Source organism: Piliocolobus tephrosceles, chromosome 16 (assembly GCF_002776525.5).
Source record: "Piliocolobus tephrosceles isolate RC106 chromosome 16, ASM277652v3, whole genome shotgun sequence".
NCBI classification, from domain to species: Eukaryota; Metazoa; Chordata; class Mammalia; order Primates; family Cercopithecidae; genus Piliocolobus; species Piliocolobus tephrosceles.
The window spans coordinates 34,937,998-34,952,467 of NC_045449.1; the positions used below are offsets into that span (position 1 = coordinate 34,937,998).

The 14,470-nt window shown below is 39.4% G+C and overlaps 1 protein-coding gene across 4 annotated transcripts in view; it reads left to right on the forward strand.

Annotated features, from left to right (window-relative positions):
* TRIM37 (tripartite motif containing 37) overlaps positions 1-14,470 on the forward strand; it is a 129,764-nt gene that overhangs the window by 13,858 nt on the left and 101,436 nt on the right. For 3 of the 4 annotated variants that reach the window (XM_026456738.1, XM_023204629.2, XM_023204630.2), the window contains 4 exons: positions 2,942-2,982; positions 5,717-5,833; positions 10,364-10,451; positions 13,229-13,351. In XM_026456738.1, coding sequence (XP_026312523.1) covers positions 2,942-2,982; positions 5,717-5,833; positions 10,364-10,451; positions 13,229-13,351 — 369 coding nt within the window. The remainder of the gene's footprint in view (positions 1-2,941; positions 2,983-5,716; positions 5,834-10,363; positions 10,452-13,228; positions 13,352-14,470) is intronic. The other variant, XM_023204631.2, reaches the window with a different exon arrangement.

Below are 14,470 nucleotides of genomic sequence, written 5' to 3' on the forward strand. Positions count from 1 at the left end.
GAGGTCAGTCACTTGTCCAATGTCATGTGGTCCGTAAGTGCCAGAGCTGGGAATCAGACACAGATCTAAAGATTGTGATTCTTCCAGTTTAATGATGGAGAGAAAATAATTTTTAATTTTAATTTTATTGTATGTTTATAATTTTTAAATTGAATGAGGGGAAATACTCTAAACATATTTAACATTATGCATTAATATTGTACCACTGGTTGGTTGGTTTTGGTTTGAGAGAAACATTGGTTTTCTCAGAGTATTAACATTGTCATATTTATTTTGTAATTAAATTAGATTGTGGAGGCTGAGTAATCTCATCCCTATATGCCTGTAATCCCAGCACTTTGGGAGGCTCAGGTGGGTGGATCACTTGAGGTCAGAGCTGGAGACCAGCCTAGCCAACATAGGAAAACCCTGTCTAACAAAATGCAGAAACCATCTGGTTGCGGCGATGCATGCCTGTAATCCCAGCTACTCGGGAGGCTGAGGCACGAGAATTGCTTGAACCTGGGAGGCAGAGGTTGCAGTGAGTTGAGATGGCACCACTGCACTTGAGCCTGGGTGAGGGAGTGAGACTCTGTCTCAAAAAATAAATAAATAAATAAATAAATAAATAAATAAATAAATAAATAAATAAATTAGATTGTGGAATACAAGATAAATATGCCACAAATATTCAGAGAATGTAAAGCTCAATGTAGCCTGGGAAAGGCAGGAAATTTTATGGACTTGATCCAGTGACATTTCCATGATCCAGAGACAGGACATGGAGGGAGGGCCAATATAAGCAAATGCACAGATACGTCAACAGTGTTACATAGTGCAGCAGTAAGCCTGTTTTGACTGGGAGGGAGGGGGACATTTAAACATATGATTTGGTTACTCCCTATCATAGTCCTAGTCTTTGTAAGGTTTATAATCTATCAGGACAGAGAAGATCAACAAATAAGTTGTCATAATAACATTTCTGAAGGGGGAAGTATAGGTTGCTGTGGCAGAGCATGGCAATTGTATCTAAAATAGTCTGCAGAGTGTCAGGGAACGCTTTTTGGAGAAAGCAGCTTATGAACTGAAATCTAAATAATGAGTAGGAGTAACCCAGATGAAGAAAGGTTTTGAAGAATATCTTAGGCAGAGAGAGGAAACATGTAAAGACATAACCTTGCTGGGTCATAGGGCCAGTTCTGGAAAGGAGTTTATGAGACCAGTTCTGGAGAGGAGTTCATGAGACCGGTTCTGGAGAGGAGCTATGACTTTAACAGAAGAGTGGCATGGTCATGTCATTGTTTCAGGGGAAGAAACCTGACCCAGATTTCGTTTTTGCCTAGAGACCAAGGTAATAATAATGTTCAAGGTTATTAAGAATGGAGGAATCCTTTTCCGTAGGATTTTTACTTAATTTTTATTTTTATTTTATTTTATACAGCTCTGTCACCCAGGCTGTACGGTGCAGTGGCGCGATCTCGGTGCCCTGCAGCCTCTACCTCCTGGTTCAAGCAATTCTCCTGCCTCAGCCTCCCAAGTAGCTGGGGCTACAGGCTTGCACCACCACACCTGGCTAAATTTGTATTTTTAGTAGAGACGAGATTTCACTATGTTGGCCAGGCTAGTCTCGAACTCCTGACCTCATGATCTGCCCACCTGAGCCTCCCAAAGTGCTGGGATTATAGGCGTGCTTTGTATGCTTTTATTTTCAGCTTTATTTTCTTTGCTCTGAAGTACCTTGCTTCCTATCATTTTAAGTCTTTTACTGTCCTTTAAGGTTTCCTTGGGAATTTTATTTCTAAATTAATTATTTGGCATCAAGTTAAAGCTCATGTTCATTTTAAAAAGTAGAAAGAGATAAATAACAGATATTGGGAGCACATTGGTGTAGGATCATAGTTATTTACCTCTGAACCTATTTATCAGACAACTAAAACATAAAGTTTTTTTTTATTATAAACCTGTTGTTTCCTGAAAACTAGTCAGAAAATCTTAACATCTCCTTCCATATGGTATAAGATTGCTCTCAGTTTCCTAATAAATTATTAATATAATTTTTGGTTTAGTAGAGACATTATTCTCTTCTAAAACCTTTTTGTAATTATGAGGAAACCAAGATATCTAGAAGCTTCAATTACTGAACTATGAAACCGTATTTTTTGTTTTGTTTTGTTTTGAGACAGAGTCTTGCTCTGTTGCCCAGGCTAGAGTGCAGTGGCAGGATCTCAGCTCACTGCAACCTCCGCCTCCCTGGTTCAAGCGATTCTCCTGCCTCAGCCTCCTGAGTAGCTGGGATTACAGGCGCCTGCCACCATTCTTGGCTAATTTTTGTATTTTTAGTAGAGACAGGGTTTCACCATGTTGGCCTGGCTGGTCTCCATCTGCTGACCTCAGGCGATCTGCCCAGTTTGGCCTCCCAAAGTGCTGGGATTACAGGCATGAGACACCGCGCCTGGCCCTATGAAACTGTTTTAAGACTTAAAAGTTGTGCTCTATTGCTTATTCATTTTTTTAGGTTTAATTTACCTGTCTGTAAATTAGAATTAGCTTCCCTTTTTTTGAATTAGCTTTTCAAAAAATAAATTCAGTAGTAAACTAGATAGAAATAAGTCATCACTATGGTTTATTTTTGAGTGCAAAGGAGGCAGTCATTATTATAAGGCAATAGTAAGATTATATACACGTTCCCTGTGAGAATCAGCTAGTCCTGGAATCGTTCCTTTTCCTGTGTGAGAGTAGCCTTTCAACAGCTATTTTGCATTGAGTTCTGTCCCTTTAAAAGTTTATCCCTATGAGGATGACAGTGTGAAGGAGACAGTAGATTGCCTGTTATTTCTGTAAGTATTTCAAAAATTAAGCACTAGAGAATGCTTAAAACTCATTAGATTTGTATTATTTTATATATATATGTAAATAAAATAATGGTGTTTTCTAATCAAAATCTAATCTTTTGACCCCTTAGCGCTGGCTGACAGAGCAGAGAGCTCAATGTCCTCATTGCCGGTAAGTGTTTCGCTATGATTATTTGTGAATTTGCAAAATAGTAAGGTCAGAATGTGCCTTGAGATTCATAAAGGCAGTTTTCCTGCAGTCAGCCCATTTCTCTTCTTCTTGAAGATAGTTGAGTAGAAATAAGCAATCTGACTAGAAAAAGAAATGCAGGGACTAATTCGTGTGACTTAAAATTATGTTTGGCTGGGCGCGGTGGCTCAAGCCTGTAATCCCAGCACTTTGGGAGGCCGAGACGGGCGGATCACCAGGTCAGGAGATCAAGACCATCCTGGCTAACATGGTGAAACCCCGTCTCTACTAAAAAAAAAAAAAATACAAAAAACTAGCCGGGCGAGGTGGTGGGCGCCTGTAGTCCCAGCTACTCGGGAGGCTGAGGCAGGAGAATGGCGTGAACCCGGGAGGCGGAGCTTGCAGTGAGCTGAGATCCGGCCACTGCACTCCAGCCCGGGCGACAGAGCGAGACTCCATCTCAAAAAAAAAAAAAAAAAATTATGTTTACTATGTTGTACTCTGCCTCTCTTAGAAAATACTTGTGTAAGTTCTTAATTTACCTTTCATAATTAAGCAACACATTTTTCATGTTTCTGGTTAAAAAATCCAGATAGTTAGGCCATAACTTATCTTTTATAATTAAGCAAAAAATTTTAATGTTTCTGGTTTAAAAAATCCAGATAGTTTGGCCGGGCACAGTGGCTCACACCTGTAATCCCAGCACTTTGGGAGGCCAAGGTGGCTGGATAACCTGAGTTCGGGAATTCGAGACCAGCCTGGCCAACATAGTGAAACCTTGTCTCTACTAAAAATACAAAAATTAGCCAGGCGTGGTGGCACGCACCTATAGTCCCAGCTACTCAGGAGGCTGAAACGTGAGAATCACTTGAACCTAGGAGGTGGAGGTTGGAGTGAGCTGAGATCACACTGATGCACTTGAGCCAACGTCGTGCCATTGTACTCCAGCCTGAGTGACAGAGCGAGAGTCTGTCTCAAAAAAAAAAAAAAAAAAAAAATTCATATGGTAGAGATAAATATAAAATAAAAAGTCTTCTGATTCTGATACTCCCTGCCCTGCCCTGTCTTCTCACTTAATAACAACTTGCAAAAGAAATTGTTGGGTTTGGTATCTATTCTTCTAGACTGTTTTTTGTGCATGTATTTTGTAATGCCCTAACCCAGTATAATTGTGCCTATATTTAAATACATGAGTATGTGATTCCCATATGCTTTTTCTTAAAATGTCCCAATGATATGATATTATTTTTCAGTTTGCTTTTTCATGTAAAATGTGGTACGTATCTTTTCTTGATTGTATGTATATATAAGTCATTTTTTTTTAAAGTGACTAATCAGTGTTATGACTATATCTTGATTTATTTATCCCCATATTGAGAGGCATTTAGGTTATCTCTACTTTTGGTTTCAAAAAATAATGCTGGAGTGCCATCTGTTGCCCGTTTTTTCGTTTTGTATTCACTTTTCTTTACTTTTTATTTTTTTTGAGACAGAGTCTCGCTCTGTTGTCCAGGCTGGAGTGCAGTGGCGCGATCTCAGCTCACTGCAACCTCGACCTCCTGGGCTCAGGTGATCCTCCTACCTCAACCTCCCTCCTAACTGGGACCACTGGTGTGTGCTACCATGCCAAGCTAATTTTGTTTATTTTTTGTAGAGATGAGATGTCAAACTGTGTTTGCCAAACTGGTCTTGACTTCCTGGGCTCAAGGGATCCTACCACCTTGACCTCCCAAAGTGCTAGGATTGTAGGTGTGAACCAGTGTGCCTGGTCCCACCTTTCTTATATTATCTTATAAGACCAGCACTATCAAGTAGAACTTTTTATAATGATGAAAGTGTTCTGTGTCTACACTGTCCAGTATGGTAGCCACTAGCTACGTGTGGTTGTCGATCTCTTTCTCCAGGCTGGTGTGCAGTGGCGCAATCTTGGCTCACTGCATCCTCAATCTCCCTGGCTCAGGTGGTCCTCCTACCTCAGCTTCACGGGTAGCTGGGACTATAGGCACATGCCACCACGCTTGGCTAATTTTTTATAGAGACAGGGTTCATCATGTTGTCCAGGCTGGTCTCGAACACCTCAGTTCAAGCAGTCTACCTGCCTCAGCCTCCCAAGGCGCTGGTATTACAGGCATGAGCCACCATGCCAACAGTAGAGCGTTAGACTCAGAAGTTGAGAATTCGGTCCATATTCTGAATCATATGTTTTTGTTTGTTTTTGTAAATGACGTGTTAATATGGTGAAAATAAGTTGCAAAGAGTATTTTTCATTGTGTCTTTTTCTTTTTTCTTTTTTCTTTTTTTTTAGTTTTAATAGTGTTATGGGGCCAGGTTGTGGCTCATACCTGTAATCCCAGTACTTTGGGAGGATCACTGGAGGCCAGGAGTTCAAGACCAGCCTGGGAAATATAGCAAGATCCCTGTCTTTACAAAAAATTTTAAAATTACCTGGATTTGATGATGTGCTGCTGTAGTCCCAGCCACTCAGGAGGCTGAGGCAGGAGGATCGCTTGAGCCCAGGAGGTCAAGGCTGCAGTGAACCATGATCATGCATGCCACTGCATTCCACCCTGGGTCATAGAGTGAAACTCTATCTCTTAAAAAAAAAACAGTGTTATGGTATGAGTATTATTGTGCTCTCTATTTTGAGAGATGTGTTTATTTTATAAAATAATCTGAAATTCATGAATTAGTGTATGTGTATGGATTTTCTCCCCAGTGCTCCACTCCAGCTACGAGAACTAGTAAATTGTCGTTGGGCAGAAGAAGTAACACAACAGCTTGATACTCTTCAACTCTGCAGTCTCACCAAACATGAAGAAAATGAAAAGGACAAGTATGTCCTCAATTTCTTTGTTCAATATGGAATGGATTTTGCCTTTGTGTTGTTTAATGACACTATATTGGTAGTTGCCATTTAGTTATTTATGAATAAGTAGTGTTAAATTTCTTAAGTTTTTAATTCTTTCAATCATGTGCTGTTGCCGTTAAGTAACATATTCTTATTATGTTTATTTAACAACGGTTATTTCATGCCATGTATATACACAGACACTCCTTGCCTTCCCCTCCCCCCATACAGAAAGTGCTTTGCTAGATGATAGGCATACAGAGGTAAATGAGACATGATTTCTGTTAACTGTTTAATGGGGACACAGTGATAATACTGTGTTAAGTCATTTGAGGGACAAGAATGAATAAATGGTCTTATGTTCCATGATTGAAGAATTTTGAACATATCTGGAGGGATGTTATGGGGAGCAGATAAAGAAAGGAAAGAATGACGTGGCAGTGATTTGTTTTTATAGATGAAGAAGCTACAACATGGTTAATTGTAAGGCTTCACTGTCCAGCAATAATAAAATAACTTGAATTAGGTGAGATTCCAGGACCCTTGAATGTTTAGAAATAAAACCTGGTCACTTTCTGTAGAGTCACAACATGGTAAAGCAAGAGGTTGAAACCTCACAGGTCATTAGAAAAAATTTTATCTGTTTCTTCATTATACTGAGGAACTAGAACCATAGAAATAAGAGAACAGGGCATGGTGGTGTGCACCTATAGTCTCAGCTACTTGGGAGGCTCAGGCAGGAGGATCTCTTGAGCCCAGAGGATGGCTTAGGTAACACAGCAAGACCCCCATCTCTTAAAAAAAGAAAAAGAAAAAAAAAAGAGGCTTAATTATGGTAGTATAACACATTAATGCATAATCAGAATTAAAACCTATTATTTGGGCGAGTGTGGTGGCTCATGCCTATAATCCCAGCACTTTGGGAAGCCGAGACGGGTGGATTACCTGAGGTCAGGAGTTCAAGACCAGCCTGGCCAACATGGAGAACCCCGTCCCTACTAAAAATACAAAAATTAGCTGGGTGTGGTGGTGGACGCCTGTAATCCCAGCTACTGGGCAGGCTGAGGCAGGAGAATCACTTGAGCCCAGGAGGCATAGGTTGTAGTGAGCTGAGATGGTGTCATTGCACTCCAGCCTAGGTGACAGAACAAGACTTCATCTCCCAAAAAAAGAAAATAAAACTAAAACTAAAAGGCTACTATTCAGTTTAACTGAACTTTTAAGGAATTCTGTCATTTGTAAAAGCATTGTGGAGGTCTCACCAAAAGTAGTTATTTAATTTCTTTTCCATATAATAACACATTTCTTACGTGAACACTTAGGTGTTTTTCCTCTGAAGTGGTGGGTATTACTATTTGGAAAGACCTTTTACCTCTTGTTGGGCCTGTTCTATTAGAGCCTCTCAAAAGGAATGGACTGCTACAGTTTGCTAACCTGCTAGTCCTTCTTATTTGCTGTTTGATGCCTACTGGCCTTCCCTTTTTGCAGGTGAATACAGGCTGTTGATTAAGTGGAGTTTTGGCAAATTTTCTATATTGTAAAAGCTATATTATAAATGTGGTATTTTGGAAGTCTTGCTAAGTGAGCTTCCAAACAGTATCTGATATATTTTTTCTAACCTTTATTAATTTCCCATTTGATATTCTGATTACTTATGAATTAGAAATATAAAATACAAATCTATGTTAAGTATTTTCTCTAAGATCGGTGTCCTTCATCAATGAAATGCTTTTTTAAAAATGCGTGAGTGGGTCAGGCGCAGCGGCTCATGCTTGTAATCCCAGCACTTTGGGAGACCGAGGCAGGTGGATCACCTAAGGTCAGGAGTTCGAGACCAGCCTGGCCAACATGGTGAAACCCTGTCTATACTAAGAATACAAAAAATAGCTGAGCGTGGTGGTGGGCGCCTGTAATCCCAGCTACTTGGGAGGCTGAGGCAGCAAGAATTGCTTGAACCCAGAAGGTGTAGGTTGTAGTGGGCCAAGATCGCACCACTGCATTCCAGCCTGGATGACAGAGCTGGACTCCGTCTCAAAAAAAAAAATTGCAAGAGTGTGTCTACTTTATAAACAAGAGAATACTTAAAACATTTTAATTATGGTAAAATATACATAAAATTACCATCTTAATCATTTTTAAATGTACAGTTCAGTTATGTTAAGCATGTTCACATGTTCAACCAATCTCCAGAACTTTTTAAACTTGCAAATCTGAAATGTACCCATTAAACCACTCCCCATTCCCTCTTCCCACCAGCCCCTGGCAGCTACCATTGTACTTTCTGTTTCTTTTTTTTTTTTGAGATGAAGGCTTGCTCTGTCGCCCAAACTGGAGTACAGTGGCTGGATCTCAGCTCACTGCAAGCTCCGCCTTTCGGGTTCATGCCATTCTCCTGCCTCAGCCTCCCGAGTAGCTGGGACTACAGGCGCCCGCCACCTCGCCCGGCTAGTTTTTTGTATTTTTTAGTAGAGACGGGGTTTCACTGGGTTAGCCAGGATGGTCTCGATCTCCTGACCTGGTGATCCGCCCGTCTCGGCCTCCCAAAGTGCTGGGATTATAGGCTTGAGGCACCACGCCCGGCTGTACTTTCTGTTTCTATCAGTTTGAGTACTCTAGATACCGCAAATAAGTAAAACCGTACAGTACCTATCTTTTTGTAACTGGCTTATTTTACTTAGCATAATGTCCTCAAAGTTCATCCATGTGTCAAAATTTCCTACCTTTTTAAGGCTGAGTAATATTATATTGTATGTATATGTCACATTTTGTTTATCCATTCATCTGTCAGTGAAAATGGCGTTGCTTCCGCCTTTGGGCTGTAGTGAATAATGCTGCTGTGAATATGGATGTTCATGTCTTTGAGACTCTGCTTTCAGTTCTTTTGGTTATATAATCAGAAGTAGCAATGCTAGATCATGTGGTAATTCTATTTTTAATTTAAGTTTTTAAGGAATCTCCATACTGTTTTCCATAGTGACTGTACCATTTTACAGTCCCACCGACAGTGCACAAGGGTTCCAGTTTCTCCACATCCTGGCCAACACTTGCTCTTTTTTTTTTTTTTTTTTTTATAGCAACCATCCTAATATGGTATGAGGTTAGGATTCACATTTCTGTAATGATTAGTAGTGATGAGCACCTTTTCATATGCTTACTGGAGATCTTTTGCTCATGTTTAAATGGGAGTTTTTAAAATTTATTTGTTGAATTATAGGTGTTATTTATATATTCTGGATATTAAACCTTCATTCTTTTCTCTCTCTCTTTTTTTTTTTTTTTTTTTGAGGCAGAGTCTTGCTCTGTTGCCCAGGCTGGAGTGCAGTGGTGTGATTATCAGCTCACTGCAACCTCTGCCTCCCGGGTTCAAGCGATTCTCGTGCCTCAGCCTTCTGTGTAGCTGGGATTACAGGCGTGCGCCACCACGCCCAGCTAATTTTTTGTGTTTCTAGTAGAGAAGGAGTTTTCACTATTTTGGCCAGGCTGGTCTCAAACTCCTGGCCTCAAGTGATCCACCCGCCTTTGCCTCCCAAAGTGCTGGGATTACAGGCATGAGCCACCACCACACCTGGCCTGTAGTTTATTTGTGTATATGGTGTAAAGTAAGGGTCTGTGTTAGTCTGCTAGGTCTTCTATAACAATACTGCTGAGTAGCTTAAACAATAGAAATTTATTTTCTCACAGTTCTGATAGGTGTTAAGTCCCAGGTTAAATGCTGGCAGTGTTGGTTTCTGGTGAGGCCTCCCTTTCTCCCTGACTTCTAGATGGCCACCACCTAGCTCTGTCCTCACATGATCTTTGCTATGTGCATGTGCACACCTGGTGTCTCCTCCTCTTATGAAGGACACCAGTGCTGTTGGATTTGGGTCCTGCCCTTATGATCCTTACTTAACCTTAATTACCTTCTTAAAGGCTCTGTCAGCAAATACATTCACACTGGGGGTTAAGGTTTTACCCTATGAATTTGAGGGGGAACATAGTCAATCCATAACAGAGTCTAATTTTATTGTTTTTCATGTGAATATCCAGTTTAAAAGAAAGTTTAAAATTGAGTTGTTCATTTTCCGTGAGGGTCTAGTATTAAATCATGCAGTTAATCATGTGTCTTGATTATTGTTATCATTGACCACATGTAGGAAAAGTACTTGTGCATGCTCATGTAGGTATAAATGCATAATCAATACTATTAAGCACATGCCCAAAATGTAGTAGTACAATAGAATTTATCATCCGTAGTGCTGCTTGGAAATGATGCAATATATATGCCGTCTTTAAGAAGCAAATCTGTATTTTGCATGTGATTATAAAGTCCAGATCAATGAAAACAGTACTTTAAAAAAATTGTCCACATACACTTCTTTAGCTTACTTTACAGAAGCCATGGAGTACATTTTATACTGTTTCTTGAGACATAATCATTTAAAATTGACCTGCTTGCTCAAGCTTAAGAATTTGTGGAGGTGATAATGTTCCAATTTTATTTAATTTATAACTTTATTTTCTTTTCATAATGTATAGATGTGAAAATCACCATGAAAAACTTAGTGTATTTTGCTGGACTTGTAAGAAGTGTATCTGCCATCAGTGTGCACTTTGGGGAGGAATGGTGAGCAGAACAAATTCAGTATTTCTTTTTAGTTAGAGACTAGAAGGCACTGAAATACTTATTCAGATAGAAAATAGTGTCATTATGCTCTCGTAGAATGAAAATTAAAATGCATCTGCTCTATAGATGCTTTATTAAAGGTATTGTACTTTTATTGCAGAGAATCTTGTTTGGCGGTTTAATGTAGGACATGGACCCCTTACATAAATATTTTAACCTCTAACACCTATGCAACATATCCTCTATTCATTTGCAAATCTTTTTGTTGTAGGATCCAGGTCACTTTTTTCATTAAAGGTCAGTTGATCGATGTACTGGCCAGGGTTTCCAATTTTAGTTCCTTTAAAACGGAGCAAGAACTTAGACACTTGTGAAACAACATGAATGCACATATCTAGATCTTATAATTATTTTTTGTTTTTTAGATTCTTTTTTCCAATTGAATTCAAGAGCAGTTTTTAAAGACAGTCTGCCATTATTGAGCTTGAAGCATTGAAGTTAGTTTTCTTAGAAGCAGCTTTTTTATTTTAAAATCATGTTCTGTTGTTTACTGAATACTTTTTTTTTTTCCTTGAGAAAAAATTTCGCACTCATTGCCGAGGCTGGAGTGCAATGGCGGGATCTCGACTCACCATAACCTTTGCCTCCCGGGTTCAAGTGATTCTCCTGCCTCAGCCTCCCTAGTAGCTGGGATTACAGGCATGCGCCACCACCACGCCTGGCTAATTTTGTATTTTCAGTAGAGACAGGGTTTCTCCATGTTGGTCAGGCTGGTCTTGAACTCCCGACCTCAGGTGATCCACCTGCCTCAGCCTCCCAAAGTGCTGGGATTACAGGCGTGAGCCACCGTGCCTGACCTCTGAATACTTAATTAAATGATCACCTTACAATATTAAGTACAGTTGGCATAAATAGGTTGAGAATAAATACAATAGATTCTTAGTGAGGAAAAATAAGTGATGGGGGAAATGGAAGTGGGTAGGTATCTAGAGTTGCCATGAGAATTGATAATTCTGTGGACATCAGTCAGTATGTTTTACCAAGAAAGTGACAGGCCAGATTGGTTGAGTAGAACTCAATTCAGAGAGCTTTCTGTGATAATTTGAATATTAATGCGCTGACTAGAAAAAATTAAGAAGTTCTTACATCTAATACTTTAAATACATAGGTTTTGTAAGAGAATAAGTAGAGACTTTTTTTCTATACTTAAAGTGAACATGTAAAAATCTACATCTTTTTTGGAGACAATAATGGGATACTTTGGCTAAGTAAGACAATTCTAGTAAGAACTTACAGGAGGCTTCTTATATTAAAAATTTAATAATTCTGGTTACCAATCAAAATTATTTTTAAGTAGTTAGCTATAAAAATTGTTCTTTGAGTTGAATGCAACTGAATTTGTGAGGTTACTACAGAACTACCCTTCTATCTCTGTAGTAATTCTGTGGGATGGAAAATGAGTTCATTGCTTTTGTTAATTTTGTATCCTGGGCTTTTTCTTCGAGTGTCTTTCTAATTCATTCAGCAGTGGTAAAGACTAGGGATTTGGTGATGAACATATCAAACAATTAATTACATATTTAATTGGTGTGATAAATTGGAGGAATAAATACAGAGAGCTGATGAGGATGCATAACTATAGCAGCTGATCCTGTAAATCTGAGCTAAGCTGCAAAGGATGAGTAGGATTAAGACAAATAAGATGGGAGAGGGAAGATGGAGAATTATTATTATTTGCTTTGTTTTGTTTTTTCGAGACAGAGTCTCACTCTGTCACCCAGGCTGGAGTGCAGTGGCATGATCTCAGCTCACTCCAACCTCCGCCTCCTGAGTTCAAGTGGTTTTCCAGCCTCAGCCTCCTGAGTAGCTGGGATTACAGGCGTGTGCCACCATGCCCAGCTAATTTTTATATTTTTTAGTAGAGATGGGGTTCCACCATATTGGCCAGGCTGGTCTCGAACTCGTGACCTCAGGTGATCCACCCGCCTCAACCTCCCAAATTGCTAGTATTGCAGGCATGAGCCACCGTGCCTGGCATTACTACTATTATTTTTGGTTTTTGTTTTTAAAAAATTATAATTTTTTGTTACAGAGTCTCTCTCTATCACCTGGGCTGGAGTACAGTGACCTGATCACAGCTCACTGTAAGCTCTGCCTCCCAGGTTCAAGCAATTCTCATGTCTCAGCCTCTTGAGTAGCTGCGATTACAGGTGTGTGCCACCATGCGTGGCTACTTTTTGTGTTTCAGTAGAGACGTGTTTTCGCCATGTAGGCCAGGCCAGTATTGAATTCCTTGGTTCAAGCGATCTGCCCTCCTTGGCCTCCCAAAGTACCGGGATTATAGGCATGAGCCACTCCCCCCAGCTGAGAATAATTTTTTAATAAGAGGGAGTAATTTTTGTAAAGTCCTGGTATAAAGAAGTTTGAGGACATGGAAGAAAATTAGTGTTGCCTTAGAGAAGAGTGAGTGACTGATAAGGTTGTAGCAGTTGATTTGGGCTGTGGCTAAAGATTGGGCTGTGGTTCTTTTTAATAAGTTAATTTCTAGTTAAATGAGTATTTTGCTAAAGCCCTTTATTTACAGTCTTGAAAGAGTTCCTGCATGGACTAAGTGATTTTAAGCAGGCACTGGCCTGCTTCAACAAAATTAATTAGCTAATAAGATAAAGTTCATTTGAAATATTTACCAGTTTATTAGTGTCCATAGAGTGTTACACAGGAATGTAAATGCAGATGAGATACGTGAAAGTATTCTAAAGCTACTCTAATTTAAATAGCATGGCGGACATACCTTTAAACCTTTGGCAGAAATTTATGAGCAACATGTCACTAAAGTGAATGAAGAGGTAGCCAAACTTCGTCGGCGTCTCATGGAACTGATCAGCTTAGTTCAAGAAGTGGTAAGACTACTACGAAAATATTATTTTGTTTTTAATCTGTAATGTATAATAATATATTTATATAATATAAGTTAATCAGATGTTGAAATCAAGATTTTCAAGATTAGCAAATTTGATAGGCTGTACCTATAGTCAAATCCCATACATTTCAGAGTATCTGAGAAATTTCCATACAAAACCCCTGGCTTGTAAGGAAGCAGTTGGAGTCAGAGAATTACCACTTATGCAGAATTAGAAAATCAGTGAATTTAAAAAGTCCATTTGTTAGAGTCAATAATTATTATTATTATTTTTTGAGACGGAGTTTCACTCTTGTTCCCCAGGCTGGAGTGCAGTGGCAAGATCTCAGCTCACTGCAACCTCCACCTCCTGGGCTCAAGTGACTCTTCTGCCTCACTTTCCCCAGTGGCTGGGATTACAGGTACCTGCCACCATGCCTGGCTAATTTTTGTATTTTTAGTAGAGACAGGGATTCACCATATTGGCCAGGCTGGTTTCAAACTCCTGACCTCATGATCCACCTGCCTTGGCCTCCCAAAGTGCTAGGATTACAGGCGTGAGCCACTGTGCCTGGCCCTAATAATTGACTTCTAAACAGAATCAATACTGACTTTTACAGTCATTCATTAAGTTATACACTCTTTGGATCTCCAGCTTTTGGGTCAGTTTCTTTTGCTAAGCAATGAACTATTTGTGATGTCCTGATTTAGAACTCCACAGAGTTGAAAGTGTAATATTTAACATTACTCTTTAGATATTGTATAGGTCAAACAGCTTTAGTGGGCTATGTATAATGTTATTTCTGTGAAAAAGTGTGATAAGCCCCAAAGAATGAAATACTAAGCATATTTTTAGAATACGTTTTGTTTCAAGTTGGCAGAATGACAGTCATAAATGAGGTTTATGGACCGTTTCCTAACTTAAAATGAAGTTTGTGGACCATATGCTAAATTAAAAACAGATGCCTTCTTTGTTTTACCCCTTTAGGAATCAAGAACCAAGTGATCATTTGTAACATTCTTTATGCAGAAAATTTGTGTTTTTGATTGCAAGTCTGCCATTTTGAAATATAAGCGAGTTGGGTCATTTCCATTTGACCTTCTTCTACCTTTTTCCTAT